This window comes from Sinohyriopsis cumingii, chromosome 18, assembly GCF_028554795.1.
Source record: "Sinohyriopsis cumingii isolate HCF-2022 chromosome 18, ASM2855479v2, whole genome shotgun sequence".
Taxonomy (NCBI): Eukaryota; Metazoa; Mollusca; class Bivalvia; order Unionida; family Unionidae; genus Sinohyriopsis; species Sinohyriopsis cumingii.
Window position 1 is genome coordinate 6,774,505 of NC_142978.1, and position 16,650 is coordinate 6,791,154.

The 16,650-nt window shown below is 37.7% G+C and overlaps 1 protein-coding gene across 5 annotated transcripts in view; it reads right to left on the reverse strand.

The window, feature by feature from the left end:
* Positions 1 to 16,650, reverse strand: part of LOC149776022 (tyrosine-protein phosphatase non-receptor type 4-like) — a 284,029-nt gene that overhangs the window by 248,277 nt on the left and 19,102 nt on the right. For 4 of the 5 annotated variants that reach the window (XM_089941770.1, XM_089941769.1, XM_089941772.1 and 1 more), the window contains exon 2: positions 6,161 to 7,401. The exons of the other annotated variant lie outside the window; for it this stretch is intronic. In XM_089941770.1, the coding sequence (XP_089797896.1) occupies positions 6,161 to 6,299 (139 nt within the window). In that variant the 5' untranslated portion in view covers positions 6,300 to 7,401. The remainder of the gene's footprint in view (positions 1 to 6,160; positions 7,402 to 16,650) is intronic. 5 annotated transcript variants of the gene reach the window in all.

A 16,650-nucleotide genomic window follows, 5' to 3' on the forward strand; every position in this document is an offset into this window, starting at 1 on the left:
ATTATGATTAAACACATTTACTACTTGTTATTTGCTGATGTACCTAAATAAAAGCATTTCTATCAGCTATAATACAATTACCATTTAATGCAGCTGAAAAGCATGCAGTTGCTAATGGCTGATTGCCTCAGAGATTGAGACAATTAATAGTGCAGGTGTAATAGGTAGTGAGTATAGGGTAATGCTGAGAATAAACAGTACAGGTCTAATGGGTAGAGAGAACAGTGAAATGTTGAGACATTAACAGTACAGGTGTAATAGGTAAGTGAACACAGAGACATGTTGAGACATTAATAGTACAGGTGTAATAGGTAAGTGAACACAGGGAAATGTTGAGACTAATAGTACAGGTGTAATGGGTAAGTGAACACAGGGAAATGTTGAGACATTAATAGTACAGGTGTAATAGGTAGTGAGTACAGGGTAATGTTGAGACTATAAACAGTACAGGTGTAATGGATAGAGTACTGTGTAATGTTGAGACCATTAACAGTATAGGTGTAATAGGTAGTGAGTACAGGGTAATGTATAGACTATAAACAGTACAGGTGTAAAGGCTAGTGAGTACTGGGAACTGTTAAGACCATTAACAGTACAGGTGTAATGGATAGTGAGCACAGAGAAATGTCTGGCCAAAGAATGATAGACAGGAAGGCCACGCGCCTATGTTATGAATACTCATTAAACCAAGACCCTTGTGAAAACAACACACGCACTGCAGAAGCAGTAATTTTTCATGCATCAACAATAAACTATACATACATGTACTTATCAGACTCCATTGTCCAACATAAGGACCTTGGGCCAAAATCCAGCCAGATAAAGGTTTTTATGACTGGCTCACCAACCTTCCATAAACTGTATTTTCTTGTGGCTTCTAATGCATTATCTTTCCAAAATCGCACAGTCAGTGCCCATAAGTGAGAACAAATTAGCAATATGGACCCTCATATGAAAAGGTTAGATATAACCAATTTCTTATGAACACAGTATATATGCTGCAATTTTTCCTATAATAATTATGATTATATGTCTTATAATATCGGTACATGTAACTTTCTTTTACAATCTTTTTCATAAATGTCTGGTTTTACCCATCCCCTTCCAATTAGTTAGAAATAATGTTCATAAAATTACAAACAAAATTTCTTAATGTGTCTTTACCTCAGAATCTATTGGGCGAAGTTTACTTTCATTCAATTAATTCCAGAGGTAACAAACAGTAAATGTAATTCAACTGATCTGCTTACAAAGGGCCACATAAAAGTCTTAATATTTATATATCCTGAGGAAGCTGCAGTAGCTCAGGTTGGTAAAGGACTTGTGATCTAGGGGTTGAGGGTTCAATAACCATCCAGACCAAACATAATCAGCTGCTTCATTGTATCCTAGAAAAAGATTCTTAACTTCGAATTTTTTTCTTCAGCATGACATTGCCAATAATGTGTTATAAGTGTAATTAAAGCAATCAAAACTAAAACATTTATAAACTTTCAATCTGAAAAGATTCTTAACTCCCCAATTTTCCCCCAGTACATTGGGTAGAACTATTACATAAACAGGGGCATGTATAGTAACCCTTCTCAAGAGACCATCTGTCCTCCCCTCCACCAGCCTACTGACCAAATGGTCTTGACAAGGAACAGCTGTAGAATCAATAATGTTTCTTTGCACTTCCTTAACACCACCTGCTGCTTGAGGATGTAAAATAGGCCTGATGCACTTTCTTGCATAAGCAAGGTCAAATGGTGACAGGAATCCTGTTAAGTGGCTCCATTCAGGCAGGCTCATCTATTGTTGTATATCCTTGAGTACATACTTTTTAATACTTTCTTCTATGTACTGGAACCACAGACAATACGATTAATGTCTCATTTCAGTTGTCCATTAAAAACATCATACCAACAGCTGTAATCGGCTAAATATACTGTCTAGTCGTACTGCCAAAAACACAAAAAATGACCTACCATTGCATAATGCACTAGCAATCAGGGTCTATGTTGTTTGTTCTACTGAGTACTCCTAACAAACTGTATAGACCCATTTCTGATGGCACATTATGCAATGGCAGGTCTGGGTCTATGCAGTTTGACTTGCCTTATAAGCAACTGTATACAGTACTTGATACATCTGATAAACAGTTGCAGGCAACCTTGTACTTACTGTTTCACTTTTGGTCCCTTATGGTCTCAGAATTTTAGGAGTTACACACACCAAGACCAAGCCTACTGTCCAACAGAATCATAGGCCAATGCCACCATCTGTGAAAATGACATTTGAAAACAGCACATCTCATTCACACTGCCAGCATAACATGGCAGAAAAAAGGTAACAATAACTGAGCTAGAAAGTGTAAGCAGTACACCCACTCACAAAGAAACATGGCATGGCCAGTGTGGGAGGCACATAATATATATAACCCAAACCAAGCCAGTTAAATGGCCAGATGCATACAGTAATCAAGTGTCCATGGAGCTATGTGGACATTATTAACATCTTAGTTTCATTACAATACATAACACACCATTTGTATACATGAACACAAACGTAACGACAAACAACCTCAAAGCACTGTCTGATATTCCCACATGTCTTCCATTGGGCAGGGATAAAATGTTCGTTTGTTTTATTTTTATCAGTACATTAGCATCTGAAATTTTCATCTTGCAAAGGCAAACAGAAGTCCCTTTCTCCAACCATAATTTCTGCACATTGATTTTGTGTACAATCACCGCAGCTCCCAAAGTCAAGTGTTTCCCATTACCCTCATTTGTGCTTTTGGGACCCCACTATTTTAATTTGAACCCCCCCGTTTTTAAACCAAAGGTCTTTTTTAATACAGCCTGACACCAAGGGGATTTTTTACTCTGTCATTCACCCAATGGTGATCCTATGTAACTTCCTTCTGAGGAAAGATAACAGTTTTTAAAAAAAGTTGAAGCATTTTAACTCTAACAATGTGAATGTCAAACTTTCAAGATTTTCTAAAAACTTTTCTACGAAATACTCACACTTGTGTGACAGACAAATTTTCATAAATTATGTGATTGTCAGAGCAAACCAGAAATTTAAAATCTAGAAACAAAGATTCATCTGCATGGCATGGAGATAAAAATGACCATGACTTACTTATCAAATTTCAATGTTTCAAAAACAGTTTCTTTCTATAATAAAATACACTGATTATCATGCAGATTAAAATGAACTCACAGAACCATATTACTTGCTTTTAAGTCCAACAGCAAACTGCACAGAAACAGATCTGCTGTCACATACTGCACCAGCAGATCTTGATCAATGCATTTTGTTGCTAGTAATAAGTAGAAGAAACACAAGACCTGGATCTGCTGGTGCAGTTTGTAATAGTAGATCAGGATCTCTAGCTCTACAGCTAGAGTAAAATTACAAACTATTATATACAGTAGTGAACTCCTCTAAATACAAAACATGTTGGGGTGTTTGGCCCAAGTTCAAGTTTTCAGCTCATAATTGTGTTTTACTTTAAGACATATGGCCCTTTTCTCATACACTATTACACATAGCACAGCAGTTCTTTAAGACATATGGCACTTTTCTCATACACTATTACACATAGCACAACAGTTCTTTCTGACTCTAACGTTCCTCAGTACAAGATACACATAAACAAGTCCCTTTCAAATGGAAGATATGTAACTATTTATATCCTAGTCATTTTCTGTCAGCGCTATTGAATAATCCTATTGCATGATTTTATGATGTCACAGATGAAAGTTGGAAGGGGGGGGTTAACAGCAATGGTCATTCTAAGAAGCGACCTATTTAGTCCAACAAAACCTTGAAAAACTTTTCTAACTGTCAAGGTCTTTTGTCTCTACAAAGTCAAGCTGGACTATCATATTTTAAGACTTTTCCTCTACTGAAAATAAACTCACTGTAACAAAATGACCGTACAATATTTTGCATTGTGACAGATGTATTGACTCAATTTCCAACGGTAATACTTTCATGGGAAAATTATAATAGTTTCTATTATGGTATGGTTCATCCAGAGTGCATTTCACAAGGGCAGAGAGGCAGCCAACCGGGGCTGGCCTAGGCATATATCAAACCCATCAGGCTTGGACCACCACAGCTAATCCAAAGCTCTACAAACTAATATACCACAGCCCCCTGACTTAAAAGTCCAAAGCTTGTTTCAGTTCTTTTGAGCGTATTCTGCAGGAACCATGTAAAAGTTTTTACTGGAATTTTGTTTTTCTTCTGATGGTTAACATTTGAAAAACAAACATTGGCTGTGCAATAAAAATTGATGCATACTGATATATCCAAATTCAAGTGAACTAAACTTGATAGATTGCTAAATTAGATTCCAATTTTACTTTTCAAGAGATTCAATATGAAATTTACATGGTAATAACTGGGTTACGGGGCTTCTGTTGAATTCGGAAAATGTCTGTCCAAGACCAATCTATTTCACACAACTGCATGCTCCCAATTTACAGAAGACAGTGAAGTACTTAAAGAAAAATTTCTTTATCAAACTTTATCAGCTAAGAAACCACCTTGCCTGACATGAAACAATATACACATTTTTAAAAAGCTATTCTCTGATGAGGCTGCCTTCTTTTTTAAAATGATACCTTTTCAAAGCAAAAGATGTGATCACATAAAATGTAGAAAAAATGTATTAGTAGTAGTAGTAGATGTAGGGTTCAAACCATTTCCAAGCGCAAGACAGACTATACATGGTGACCAGTATAACTAGTGTCCAGAGGAAGAACCAGGTGAGAAGGCAGTGACCAGTATAACTAGTGTCCAGAGGAAGAACCAGGTGAGAAGGCAGTGACCAGTATAACTAGTGTCCAGAGGAAGAACCAGGTGAGAAGGCAGTGATCAGTATAACTAGTGTCCAGAGGAAGAACCAGGTGAGAAGGCAGTGACCAGTATAACTAGTGTCCAGAGGAAGAACCAGGTGAGAAGGCAGTGACCAGTATAAGCAAGCACTTTCAACCACTCATCCACCAGGGGACCCACAAAGGTTCTCTCATAGGTGTCTGCCACTTAAAGAAAATTTTCCTAGAGTCAAAGCGATGCCTCTGGGTGGAATGCAAAGACAACAGTTTTATGTCAAGTATGAAATTCAAGAGTAAAAATCTAGGAGTACAGGTCAAAAGGATACAAAATGCAGTTTCTTTTCAACCCATATTGTCAATCATTTGATAAATCAATTCAAATGTTTTAATCCTGGTATATCCAAATGGATTTATAACAAAGTGCTATAATGAGATTGAGCCCTAACAATAGTAGTAGCATAAAACAAAGGTACAGTCATAAGATACAAAGATACAAAAACAGCTCACTGTCTTAAAATAATTGTACAGAGTAATACAGTGTATCCACAATGACACAACTATTTCAGTCAAGGTCTCTGTACTCTGAACATCCAATTAAGAATTAAAAACCTGCTCTTTACCATCTAAAAAGCATTATTTATAATAATAATAATATCACCCAATTAATCATTCAAAACCAGCTCCTTACATCAGGCACAATATCTAAAGCATTAGTTGTAATCATTTAACTATTCTTTAGGAAGAATATCCAAAACATTAGGTATAACAATAACATCTAATTAACTATTAAACACCTGGCCTTTACCACAGGTAGGATCTCCAAAACATTAGTTATAATTATAACATCTAATGAACCCTTCAAGACCTGGCCTTTACCAAAGGTAGGACATCCAAAACATTACTTATAATAAAAACACCTAATTAACTCTTAAAATCCTGTTCATTACCTGGTAAGGTTGTTATTGTTGTTGTTTGGGGGGTTTAATGCTATTTCTCAGCACATACCATAAAGTAAGATATCTAAAATATTAGTTATAATAATGCTCTATCAGAGGTATAATACCTGAAACATTAATAATAATAATAATAATAATAATGATGATGATGATGATAATAACAACAATAATAATGATAATAATAATAATAATAATGTCAACAAGATTAAACAGCTTCATATTAAATATGTAATAATAATTAACATAATTATAACCAACACAAAAACACCATGTCACTTAATTTTGTATTTCAAAGCTACTGATAAAACCTTTAAGGACCATGAAATTAATCAAAATGAACAAGTAAATGACTGTTTTGAGTGAACCAACCTTCGTCTACTACATTCTTCAATCCCACGTCTGACACCAAATTTGTTTTGGTGGCTCCCACAGGCCCCATAGGAACTACTGGCAAGATCTTGAGATCTGACTCCATATTTGCTACTGCAGCTGCTTCTGCATTCTGCATCTAAATTATGTTTATCTCCAATAGCAGACTTTTGATGGAATTTTATCACATATATCCAAGCACAACCCAGGACTTTTCTCCCTGTCTCCACATGAATACACAAACCCCTTTATCTTCAGAAAATATGTTGAATATTTAATGCAGTTTTGCTATTTCAACATGATACCATTTCTAAATATAAATCCACTGACACAATGAGACATGGCATGAGGTGAAATAACTGTGCGATGACAACAACTGCTAGTTCATGAACACATTCCTCACTGAATAAAAACAATATCTGGTAAAGCCCAATGGAATATTCATTTTGATGATCTATAAATTTGCATTCTGAGATTATTATCAACCTATCCAACTTTCCAACCAGTGAGTGAACCAATGTTCAATACTATAGCTTTCATGACCAGTGCATCACTGAAATTTTCAGAACAGAATGATCTTTCTCATTGTTCGTCTTAGAAGGCATCTGTGACAAAGGGCTACACAAAGACTCAAAATTCCTCACTCATTGAATTTGCTAATCTTATAGACATTGATCTCTTCCTTTCAAGAGAAATCATGTAACACTATCTAATTGGCTACCATCATGCATCACTGCAGAAGGAACAAAGCTCAAGTAAAGAGATGGTTCAATTTTTCTCCCCACACAATGTTGTCGATCCAGCTCAAATCAGACCAAGTGTCTATACAAATGTGATTTCTTACTCCATTGACATGGACCGCAGCGCAGTCATCAATACCGACTTGGAACTCTAATAGGAAAATAAAATCAACAGTGCAAGGCTACAAAACTCTGCTTAACATACAGCCTGATACAAGCAGAAATATGACTGCATCAGTTTTACAAGCCAAATATAAAGTTCAGTTTCCTACATGTATAATGATGAATTTGTCAATATCAATATTCATTAAATTCACTGCAGACAGATAGTGGTACAGCTATACCTAAATAAAAGTCATGTGTAAATGACAAATACACCTAGCAATCACTTAAAGACAAGTCTACGATGACTACTACCAGTACATGTCCTGTACTGAGTACCTCCAGGACAAGTGGACACTGCTAGTTGTACAATGCTCTTGGGATTCCGGATGGACCATTCTGTTTGAAATAAAGGGTATCAGATCAATGTACAGTACAATTATGGAAACACAATTACCATCACATTTTTTTTGTGTCAGAATATTATGATACACTGTCTGTCCACCCAGAAGTCTGTAATCACAATTCCTAAACTGCCAGGTAGAATTAAACTAAATTTTATGTTATCTCTATGTCCCCCCTTAACAACAGGGGTTTCATTTTTGGCTCCTTTCATGGGGGTGGGGAAATAGTCAAATATACAAAAATTGCAATTACAATACATTGTAAAATATTTTCAAACCACACTTCCACATACATGTATAAAATGCATCATATATAAACAGTATTTTGCATTCTGATTTCCTGGTTTATTATCAGGAATGTGGTAATGAGTCACTGGAGAGGGGTTCAAGTTATTATAATACAAATTATTTCTTTTACTTTAATGACAAATCTCTGTAATTGGTATTCTCTAGTGTCCAAAAGAGTTTTCTAAATGACATATCAAATTGTTGCTCGATTTTATTTGTAAAAAACTGACTCCACATTCCATACATGTATACACAATGAACATTAACAAAATACTTGCACAGCAGAAACCTATTTATCTGGAAGCCAATTATCCAAAATATTCACCCATATAAACTCCAAACACCTCACCTAGAAGTTTAAATGTCCAATCACTAAATATGATTATCTGGAAAACTGATTTACCTAATAAAATGATTGTTTCCTAATAGGTGTAGATAACAAACATTTGACTGTATCAGTGTAAGAAAGATGTATGACATTTGGCATTATAAATTAAATAAATGTAGTTAATCTTATTCCCCACCCCACCCCATTTTGTTTAGGTAAAAAACAAGTGTTACTGGTCAACTGACTGTTCATTACTCATTGCCGACTCTGGCACTTTTTTCCCCCATTGTAAAAAAATATAAATAAAAGTTACATGTTAAAAAACATATTTAATATGCATAATGCTTTTTAAAAAAACCTGACCTGCTTGCCCTAATTTTAAAACCAGTGCAATAGGCAACACAATTTTTTTTTGCCTTGCAAGCTATCAAGAAAAGACAGAATGAGTGCAACAAGCTCTGAAAAAAATTTGACCAAGAGATAATTAATACAGTGGGATCTTTATGGATCAGAAAGAACTGCAAAGAAAAAATAATGTAAAGATAATAGTCAATAAAACGTGTGTGTGTGTGTGTGTGTGTGTGATTTGGATTTTTAACAAAGCTTTAACAATTTTTCAGCCATATTGCTAGGATGTCTGCAGTGTGGCAGTTTGCACCGATGTCTAGCACTGGGGCATCATGCCGCAGACATGTAGCATTATGTCCCACCCAGTCACATTATCCTGACACCAGGCTGACCAATCCTAACACTAACCTCCTAATGCTGAGCGTCAAGCGAGGCAGCTGTAAATACCATTTTTTTATAAGTCTTTGATATGACTACATTTTGAGAAATTTGCGAGAAGATTCAAACCTGTTATATCATATGAAGCGACTCAAGCTCGCTTTAGTTCTGTACAATTTCATGGGAGATACTCTAATTAAGGATTTTGATAGGAAAGAAAATAATTTAAACATCTATCAAAGTATTTTTGAATAAATAATACAGTGCTCCCTTTTTATACTGCTGTTCAAGGAAATCATAGTCAGAGTCACAAGACAAAAGTCAAACAAAGTCAGTCAAAATGTCAAATAAAAAATAACTGTCAAAAAGTCACAAACAGGAAGTCTCAGGCAAAAGATCAATCAGAAAGTCACAGGCAAAAGGTCAATCAGAAGTCACATGCAAAGGGTCAATCAGAAAGTCACATGCAAAAGGTCAATCAGAAAGTCACAGGCAAAGGGTCAATCAGAAAGTCACATGCAAAGGGTCAATCAGAAAGTCACAGGCAAAAGGTCAATCAGAAAGTCACATGCAAAAGGTCAATCAGAAAATCACATGCAAAAGGTCAATCAGAAAGTCACAGGCAACAAGCAGAGGAGCATCAAATGATGCTGAATGCATGGCAAAAAGGTCAAAGGACAAAAAAGAATCAAACCGTCTCAGGCACAATGTCTAACTTTGAATTCTGTAATGTTAAGGTCACAACTTAACTAACTGCAACTTCTTCATTAACCTAATAAAGTTTTACCTGTACAATTTTATAAATATTTTTAGATTATTTTATAACATTCTGCAACAGAAACAAAATAAGAGCATACATATTACTAACAAAATAACCACACTTCATGAATGATTTAAGTGGTTAATAAAGTCTTGAAGGGTTTCAATTTATGCACATACTTGTTTAAAAAGTAATTAAAACCAAACTTTTACCTGTATACTCCTATCAAAACTTTCTTTTCCTGTCAAACAGAAGACTTAAATAAACCTCCATGATCTCAAATTTGTTTGTTTACAATTTTTTTTTCTCTCAACTTCTCTTTTCTCAAACAATTTCCCTTTGCCTGTGAAGCCATCAATTTATCCTAATCATTAATAGCAAGCAATATACAATGCAATCTTATGACCTGTGACTTTTTGTCCAAATGTTCACTATTATTATGATAATTCAAACTGTGACTTCTGTCCTATGTGTGTTTTGACTTTCTGGCCTGTGACTTTATTTCAGTTTACTGCAAACTCCAACTGCTGTTGTTGTTGTTGTTGTTGTGGGGTTTAACACCATTTTTCAGCACACGACAGGCCATACAAGGCGGCCAGTATTAATGGTGGAGGAATTACCCGGGGAAATCCCAGAAAGAACCACTGACCCACGAGAAGCTACTGGCAAGCTTTCTCACATACCCACATTGGCCGAATCCTAGACTCAAACCCACACAGACAGAGGTGAGATGGCAGTGACTTGTAACAGAAAGCACTTTAGACCACTCGGCCACTCGGGGCCCCCAAACCCCAACTGCACAAACTTCCATAGATAAACAAGACCATGTTGTAAAAGATGAAACAATATAATGAAGAGCTTAATAATGAGGGAGTACTACATAACTACTGTAGTGGAACATCTTAAAATGTGAAAATGAACTACTATAAACATTTCCATATGTGACCCTACACATGGTCATGTGGTTGGCAGTATAAGGCGTGGTTTTATAATGAGGCAGTACAATATTACTGCATTGGAACATATGTAAATGCAAACACAAACTGCTCTATACATGTCAACATGACCCTACCCATGTCACAAAAAGGTTATAGTGAAGGCATACTATTTAACTAATGTAGTGGAGCAACTGAAGGTGCAAATAAAGGGGTTGTGTTCAATTCATGATGCTTTGTGTTGAACTATAGTATTCTACAGTCAAAATGCCGACAATTCAACAGTGTCACCTTGTTGACAATATGGTTAGAAATTATAAATCACAGAGGTTATTCATTTTTTATGTCATGCTTTTCATTTTTAAAATAGGTAGGGCAATGAAAACATGGGTATGAAAATAATTTTACACCATATGATCTCATTTACATATATATCAACACATTTATTTAGCATTTGCATGTACCTCATTCTTCTATTACCTAACTGCCCGTGTTATCTCAGTGGTCTGAAACACTTGCCTTTACCTATCACTGTCCACATTTGTTTATTGTTGTTGTTGTAATGGGGTTTAATGCCATTTTTCAGCACAAGATAGGCGATATATGGCTGCCAGTATTAATGGTGGAGGAAGAACCCGGGGAAAACCTAGGAAAGAACCACCAACCCACGAGAAGTTACCGGCAAGCTTTCTCACATACCCACATTAGCCGAGCCCGAGACTCGAACCCATGCAAACAGAGGTGAGATGGCAGTGATCCATAGTGGTGAGCACTTTAGACCACTTGGCCATTCGGGGCCCCTCACATTTGTTTGAGTCTTGGGTTTGGCCAATGTGGGTGTGTGAGAAAGTTTGCCATAGGTTCCTGTCAGTCAGTGATTCTTTAAGGGTTTTTTCAGGTTCTTTCTCACCCAGTTACACTTGCTACCATGATAACCTATTTTGCACTGAGAAAATGCATTAAACCCAAAGCAACAACAACAACAGCCAAGATTCTTCCTCTATCGATCCTTTATTTCACCCGATATATTATTAAAGTTGGTCATTTCCATTTTGCAGTCAATGCCGCCAGTAACACTTTTCTTGAGCAGACATTATGTTAATATTTACTCAATGAAGCAACTTTTGAAAAACAGGGGGTAAGTATTTATATTCCAACTTTTCAATTATATTTAATTGTAATACTGGTACGTATAAGGGATACACCACCTTTCAAGTCTTAACCTAGCTACGGGCATTCTAATATGTGAAGAGCCTGCAAATTGGGCTACATTTATCAAAAGTTCTAAACATGTACATGGCATGCAATAACCAAAATGATGCCAATCAATTGAACTCATTCAAGCCACAGCCTTTCCCAGATTCTACACTGTACCAGTCTAGAGCTGACATATATAAAGGACACTGGAAATGTACATCCCACTCCTTGCTGATCTTGCAATTGTTTGATTTGCTGTACATTTATTTTCATCTTATTCTGACAGTATTCAATTTGCAAACAGGTTTTGCTGAATATGTAATATCTGGCCTTATAGTTAAAGCAAGGGTGTGTGCAAGGTCTGGGCCTGACATCCCATTCACCAATGGAAAAGTTAAGCGTCTCTCACATCCTCTCCTTTCCAAGTGTAGTGATTGTCATGGGACCACTGTCTGGCTCTGCTGGGCAGGAAGTTACTTGCATATGGCCTCTCCTACACTATTGTGTCCATAGCAGCATCTTCACGCGGGGCCCCCTGTTTTCACAAAGTGCCCAGTGGTTTAACTGGGTGGGCAGACTGGGCTCGTTAGCCTTGGCAGGTACCAGTCTAAGAGAAGGAAAAACTCTGACTCCAAACCCTGGCAGATGGAGCTCACTAGCCTTGTCAGACAGTTCGTCTGATTCCAAACCCACCAAGTCCCAGCCATTGGATGATGGCTCTGTTGCCTTGTGGATATCTTCCGGAGATGGAAAGGCTATGGGAGTAAACCCAGACAGAAAATCCGGAGTGGAGCCCCCAATGTGGCTGGGTGTCAACTACAACTTCCTTCCTGCAGCTCCTGCACCTGAACTGGTGCTAAATGTCATGCTGATCATTCCTTTGGACCGCACCAGCAAGGACGAAAGGGGGATCCTGACGTCTGGACAGCCCAGAATCTCCATACTCCACACCAAGGAGAGGCCACTCCAGCCTCACTAATAAGTGAGGAAACAACACAGAAGCTGGCAGTCTACGGGTTTTAAGTCCCACCCGATTGGCGTACGGAAGGGGTGAAACGGGTCAGCTTTAATGGTGGGAGGGAACATCTTCTCCCAGCTCCTGTCCTACGCCGTCAACTCATCCAGTGAAGGCGTATATAATAATATTAATAATAATAACAATAATGAGGACTTTGTATAGCACCTAATCTTTAGAAGCTCTAAGCGCTTTACAACATTAGACAACACCTATAACATAAAAAAACATATAATGATATTATTACAGAAAATAAACACCATGAAATTAGAAAACATAAAAACATGCTGTAAATATTTAAGGTAGGGAACATTATTAGGTCTTTAAGTTTATGCTTGCAGTCAAAATAAGTGAGTTTTAAGAGCACTCTTGAATGGGATCACTGTGTCTTTATGTCTAAGTTCAGTGGGCAATTCATTACCCATTGCTGGGCCCTGGTATGCAAAAGAACATTGTCCATATGACTTCGTTTTCATAGTGGGAATAATGAGTATACGATTGTCAGAAGAGGAGCGTAAGTATCTTGCTGGTGTGTACACATGGGTGAGGTCGGACAGGTATGTTTGACAGGAGTCCATCAGTGAAATGTAGCACAGAGAACAAATTTTGTGTTTGATTCTGGATCGAATGGATAGCCAGTGTAGGGTACAGAGCAGCGGAAGGGTGTACTCTGATCATGGTACTCTAAGTATGATTCGAGCAGCTGTGTTTTGAACTTTCTGAAGTAGATATTGAGATGAACCAGACAAAACTGTTCAACCTGGCACGACTACACTCGAAGACCAAAGTGAGGTCAGTGCTCATCAGAGAGATGCTCTTTGCAGATGACAGGGCTCTTGTGACCCACACCAAGGATGCCCTCTAGAGACTAGGGGACCATTTCTCTGATCCCTTCAAGCAGTTTGGGCTCACCATCAGCATGAAAAAGACCAACATCAGCGTGCAAGATGCAATCACTGCTCCTTCCATCAAACTCAACGGTGTCACCCTGGAAGCAGTCAACAACTGTACTTACCTGTGGTGAACCATCAGCAAACACTCTCTTGCTCGATGTGGAGCTGGACAGAAGGCTTGTAAAGGCAAACACCATCATGGCACAACTAACGAAGAGGGTGTGAGAAAACAACATGCTGACAGAGCACACCAATATCCAAGTCTACCAGGTCTGCGTTCTCAGTACCCTTCTATATGGAAGTGAGACCTGGAGCACCTACATGAGGCAACAGTACAGCCTCAACTCCTTCCATATACGGTGCCTAAAGCACATCCTGAAAAGCAGCTGGCAAGACAGTGTCCCACACAGCGAGATCCTGCAGCATGCATGTACCCCAGCATGTACTCCCTGCTGAGCAAATGCCACCTTCGATGGTTGGGACATGTTCGACTCTTCAACGATGGGAGGCTGCCAAAGGACATTCTATATGGACAGCTGGCCACTGGCACCAGAAGTTGGCCACCACTCACTCTGTTTCAAGGATGTGTACAAAAGGGACATAAAGGCATGCAATATTTCACCCGATGGCTGGGAAGTGCAGGATAAGGACCAAGGCACCTGGAGACTGAGGGTAAGCAAGGGCATAGCAATCGCTGATGTGAGGAGAGGCCAGCTGGCAGCAGAGAAATGCAAGAGAAAGAAGAGCGTGGCAGCAACCCCAGTAACTCAAGACTTCCCAGTATGTCTGCACCAACTGCAATCGGGACTGTCACTTGTGCATAGGCCTGCACAACCACTGCAGATGATGCCAAAACTCCAAAGACAGATGACACTCCATGGGCACCATTCACATGGTCTTTTTAGACTGAGCTGCGTATGATGATGTGTTAAAGCATCATTGTGATTACATACTGTACTGCTGCATATATCTACCAAATATACTTGCTTAAAAGTTGGATCATCTGCAAATGACAAAGATTCTGATCTGCTGAGGCATATTACGCCCACAGATCAGGGTCTACATTGTTTGTTCTGCTGATTACTCCTAAAAAAACTACACAGACCCAGATCTTCTGGCACATTATGCAAAGGCAGATCAGGATCTGTGCAATTTGCAGTTAGACTCTTATATATACAGTACTTTTGTAAAAAAATGGATACTGCAATCATGCTTGCTGCCTAGTCATGTGCATATGATAATTACAAAAATAATAAGAAACTCGACAGTGGCATATAAACTTGATGTTAAAATGATACTGCTCAAATATTATGTTCATAAATATATTTTCCAAAGTAAAAAATATAAAGAATTTTTTCAGCATCATCAACAAATCAACCAAAATATAACTGATAACTTCAGCTATCAAGCCATGTCTACCTTGATCACTTGCTATGGGCACAAAATGTACAAAGATTTATTCTCACAGTGTGAATTGGCATCTATTTGTCTCCTTAACACATTAACCCCTAGCGACGACTTAACGGGGCAGGAGGTAGTAGCCTACTGTCGAGCTCTGAAGCGTCATGGTCATGCATGATACACTAACATGGGTGGTATTATAGAAAGGTAGACAGATGTAGCTCTACAATGATACCAAATAATCTGGAATATCTAGTTGCACTACAAAATACAGATAGAAAAACCTCATTTTTTGGATCCGACTTTTTTCTACCCAAAATTCGCCTGTGGTTGGAATCTGATTTTGTGTTTGGATTTTAGACTTTTTGGTCTCAGATCTAAGGCAAACCGGTATAAACTGCAAACAGACAGATGAGCCTTTGCAAAAAGTAGGACAAGATGGGCATTTGGATTAAAGAGTGGTCTCCATACCAAAATAATGTCAAGAACTCCAACTTTTACCCTTCTGCTCATGCCCGAGTCAAATAGCCAATGAAAAACGATGTTTCTAACACAACTAGGCAGCATGTTATTGAAAGATCACCGGGGACTTGGTGTTTTCGGATCTATTCAGAAACAGCTTTCAAATTGTGTTTCCTACTCAATTTTCAGGCAAAAATGACAAAAACCTCCAGGGGTTAATGTGTTAATGAGTAAGTAACAGTTTTCCATTGCACAGTCATTTTTATTTAACCAGGAAAAGAAGACAAGTGGTTTTCCAGAGCCCAGCAGAAAAAGTTTTAATTTTTCAGTTCAAGGTCCTAATCACCTAAATGTCTTTCTCTCTCCTAAAAACTGAGCTATTTCCAAAACCCTTGCCTATCTATCCATTTATCTATGTATACATGTATGTCAGTCTTCACTTTTTTAAATAATATATGCATTCTATCCCATTCTTTTATTCTCACCTACACAGCTACATGTACCATTTACTTGCATCGTTTTGATAACTTTAATTATTGGTACATGGTTTCAAGGTACAAATATCTTTTTTGTAAAGTGCTTTATTTTTTGGCAAATAAATGAAATTTGATTTCCTCAAAACACTGCAAATTTTATTTTTACTTAACATTTAAATCTGTTGTGATATTATGCTGCCACACTCTGAAGCAAGCTCAATCATCCAAGAGCAAGTTCAATTTTGATCAAATTTTGAAAGCCCTTCTTTAAAGTGAGGGAGTGCCGCATGCCTACTTTATAGTGAGGGGGTGCCATATGCCTACTTTATAGTGAGGGAGTGCCATATGCCTACTTTATTGAAACATATCTAGATGCAAACTCCACATTTCCACAATTAGTGAACAAGATTCCACACAGCAGTTTAAGATGAGATGTGGCAAGGGTAACTTTACAGATAGATGACATGATCTTTGGAACATACTCTTTGTGTGGTCTGCTCCTGCTTCTAGGCAGCAATTGGTTTGAGTGACAGCTTTGCAAAACTATGGACAGGGGTTAGAATACTGCCAAGATCAGCCCTTGTCAACTGCTATGGTGGTTTCCTAAGCCAGACACTTTACTATTACTGATAAACACTATATAACAGTGCGATAACACATTTACCCCATGGAGGTTTTTTTGTTTTCGCCTGAAACAGACACATTATTTTTGTATCGAGACCACTCTTTATTCCAAATGCCCATCTTATCCTACTTTTTTGCA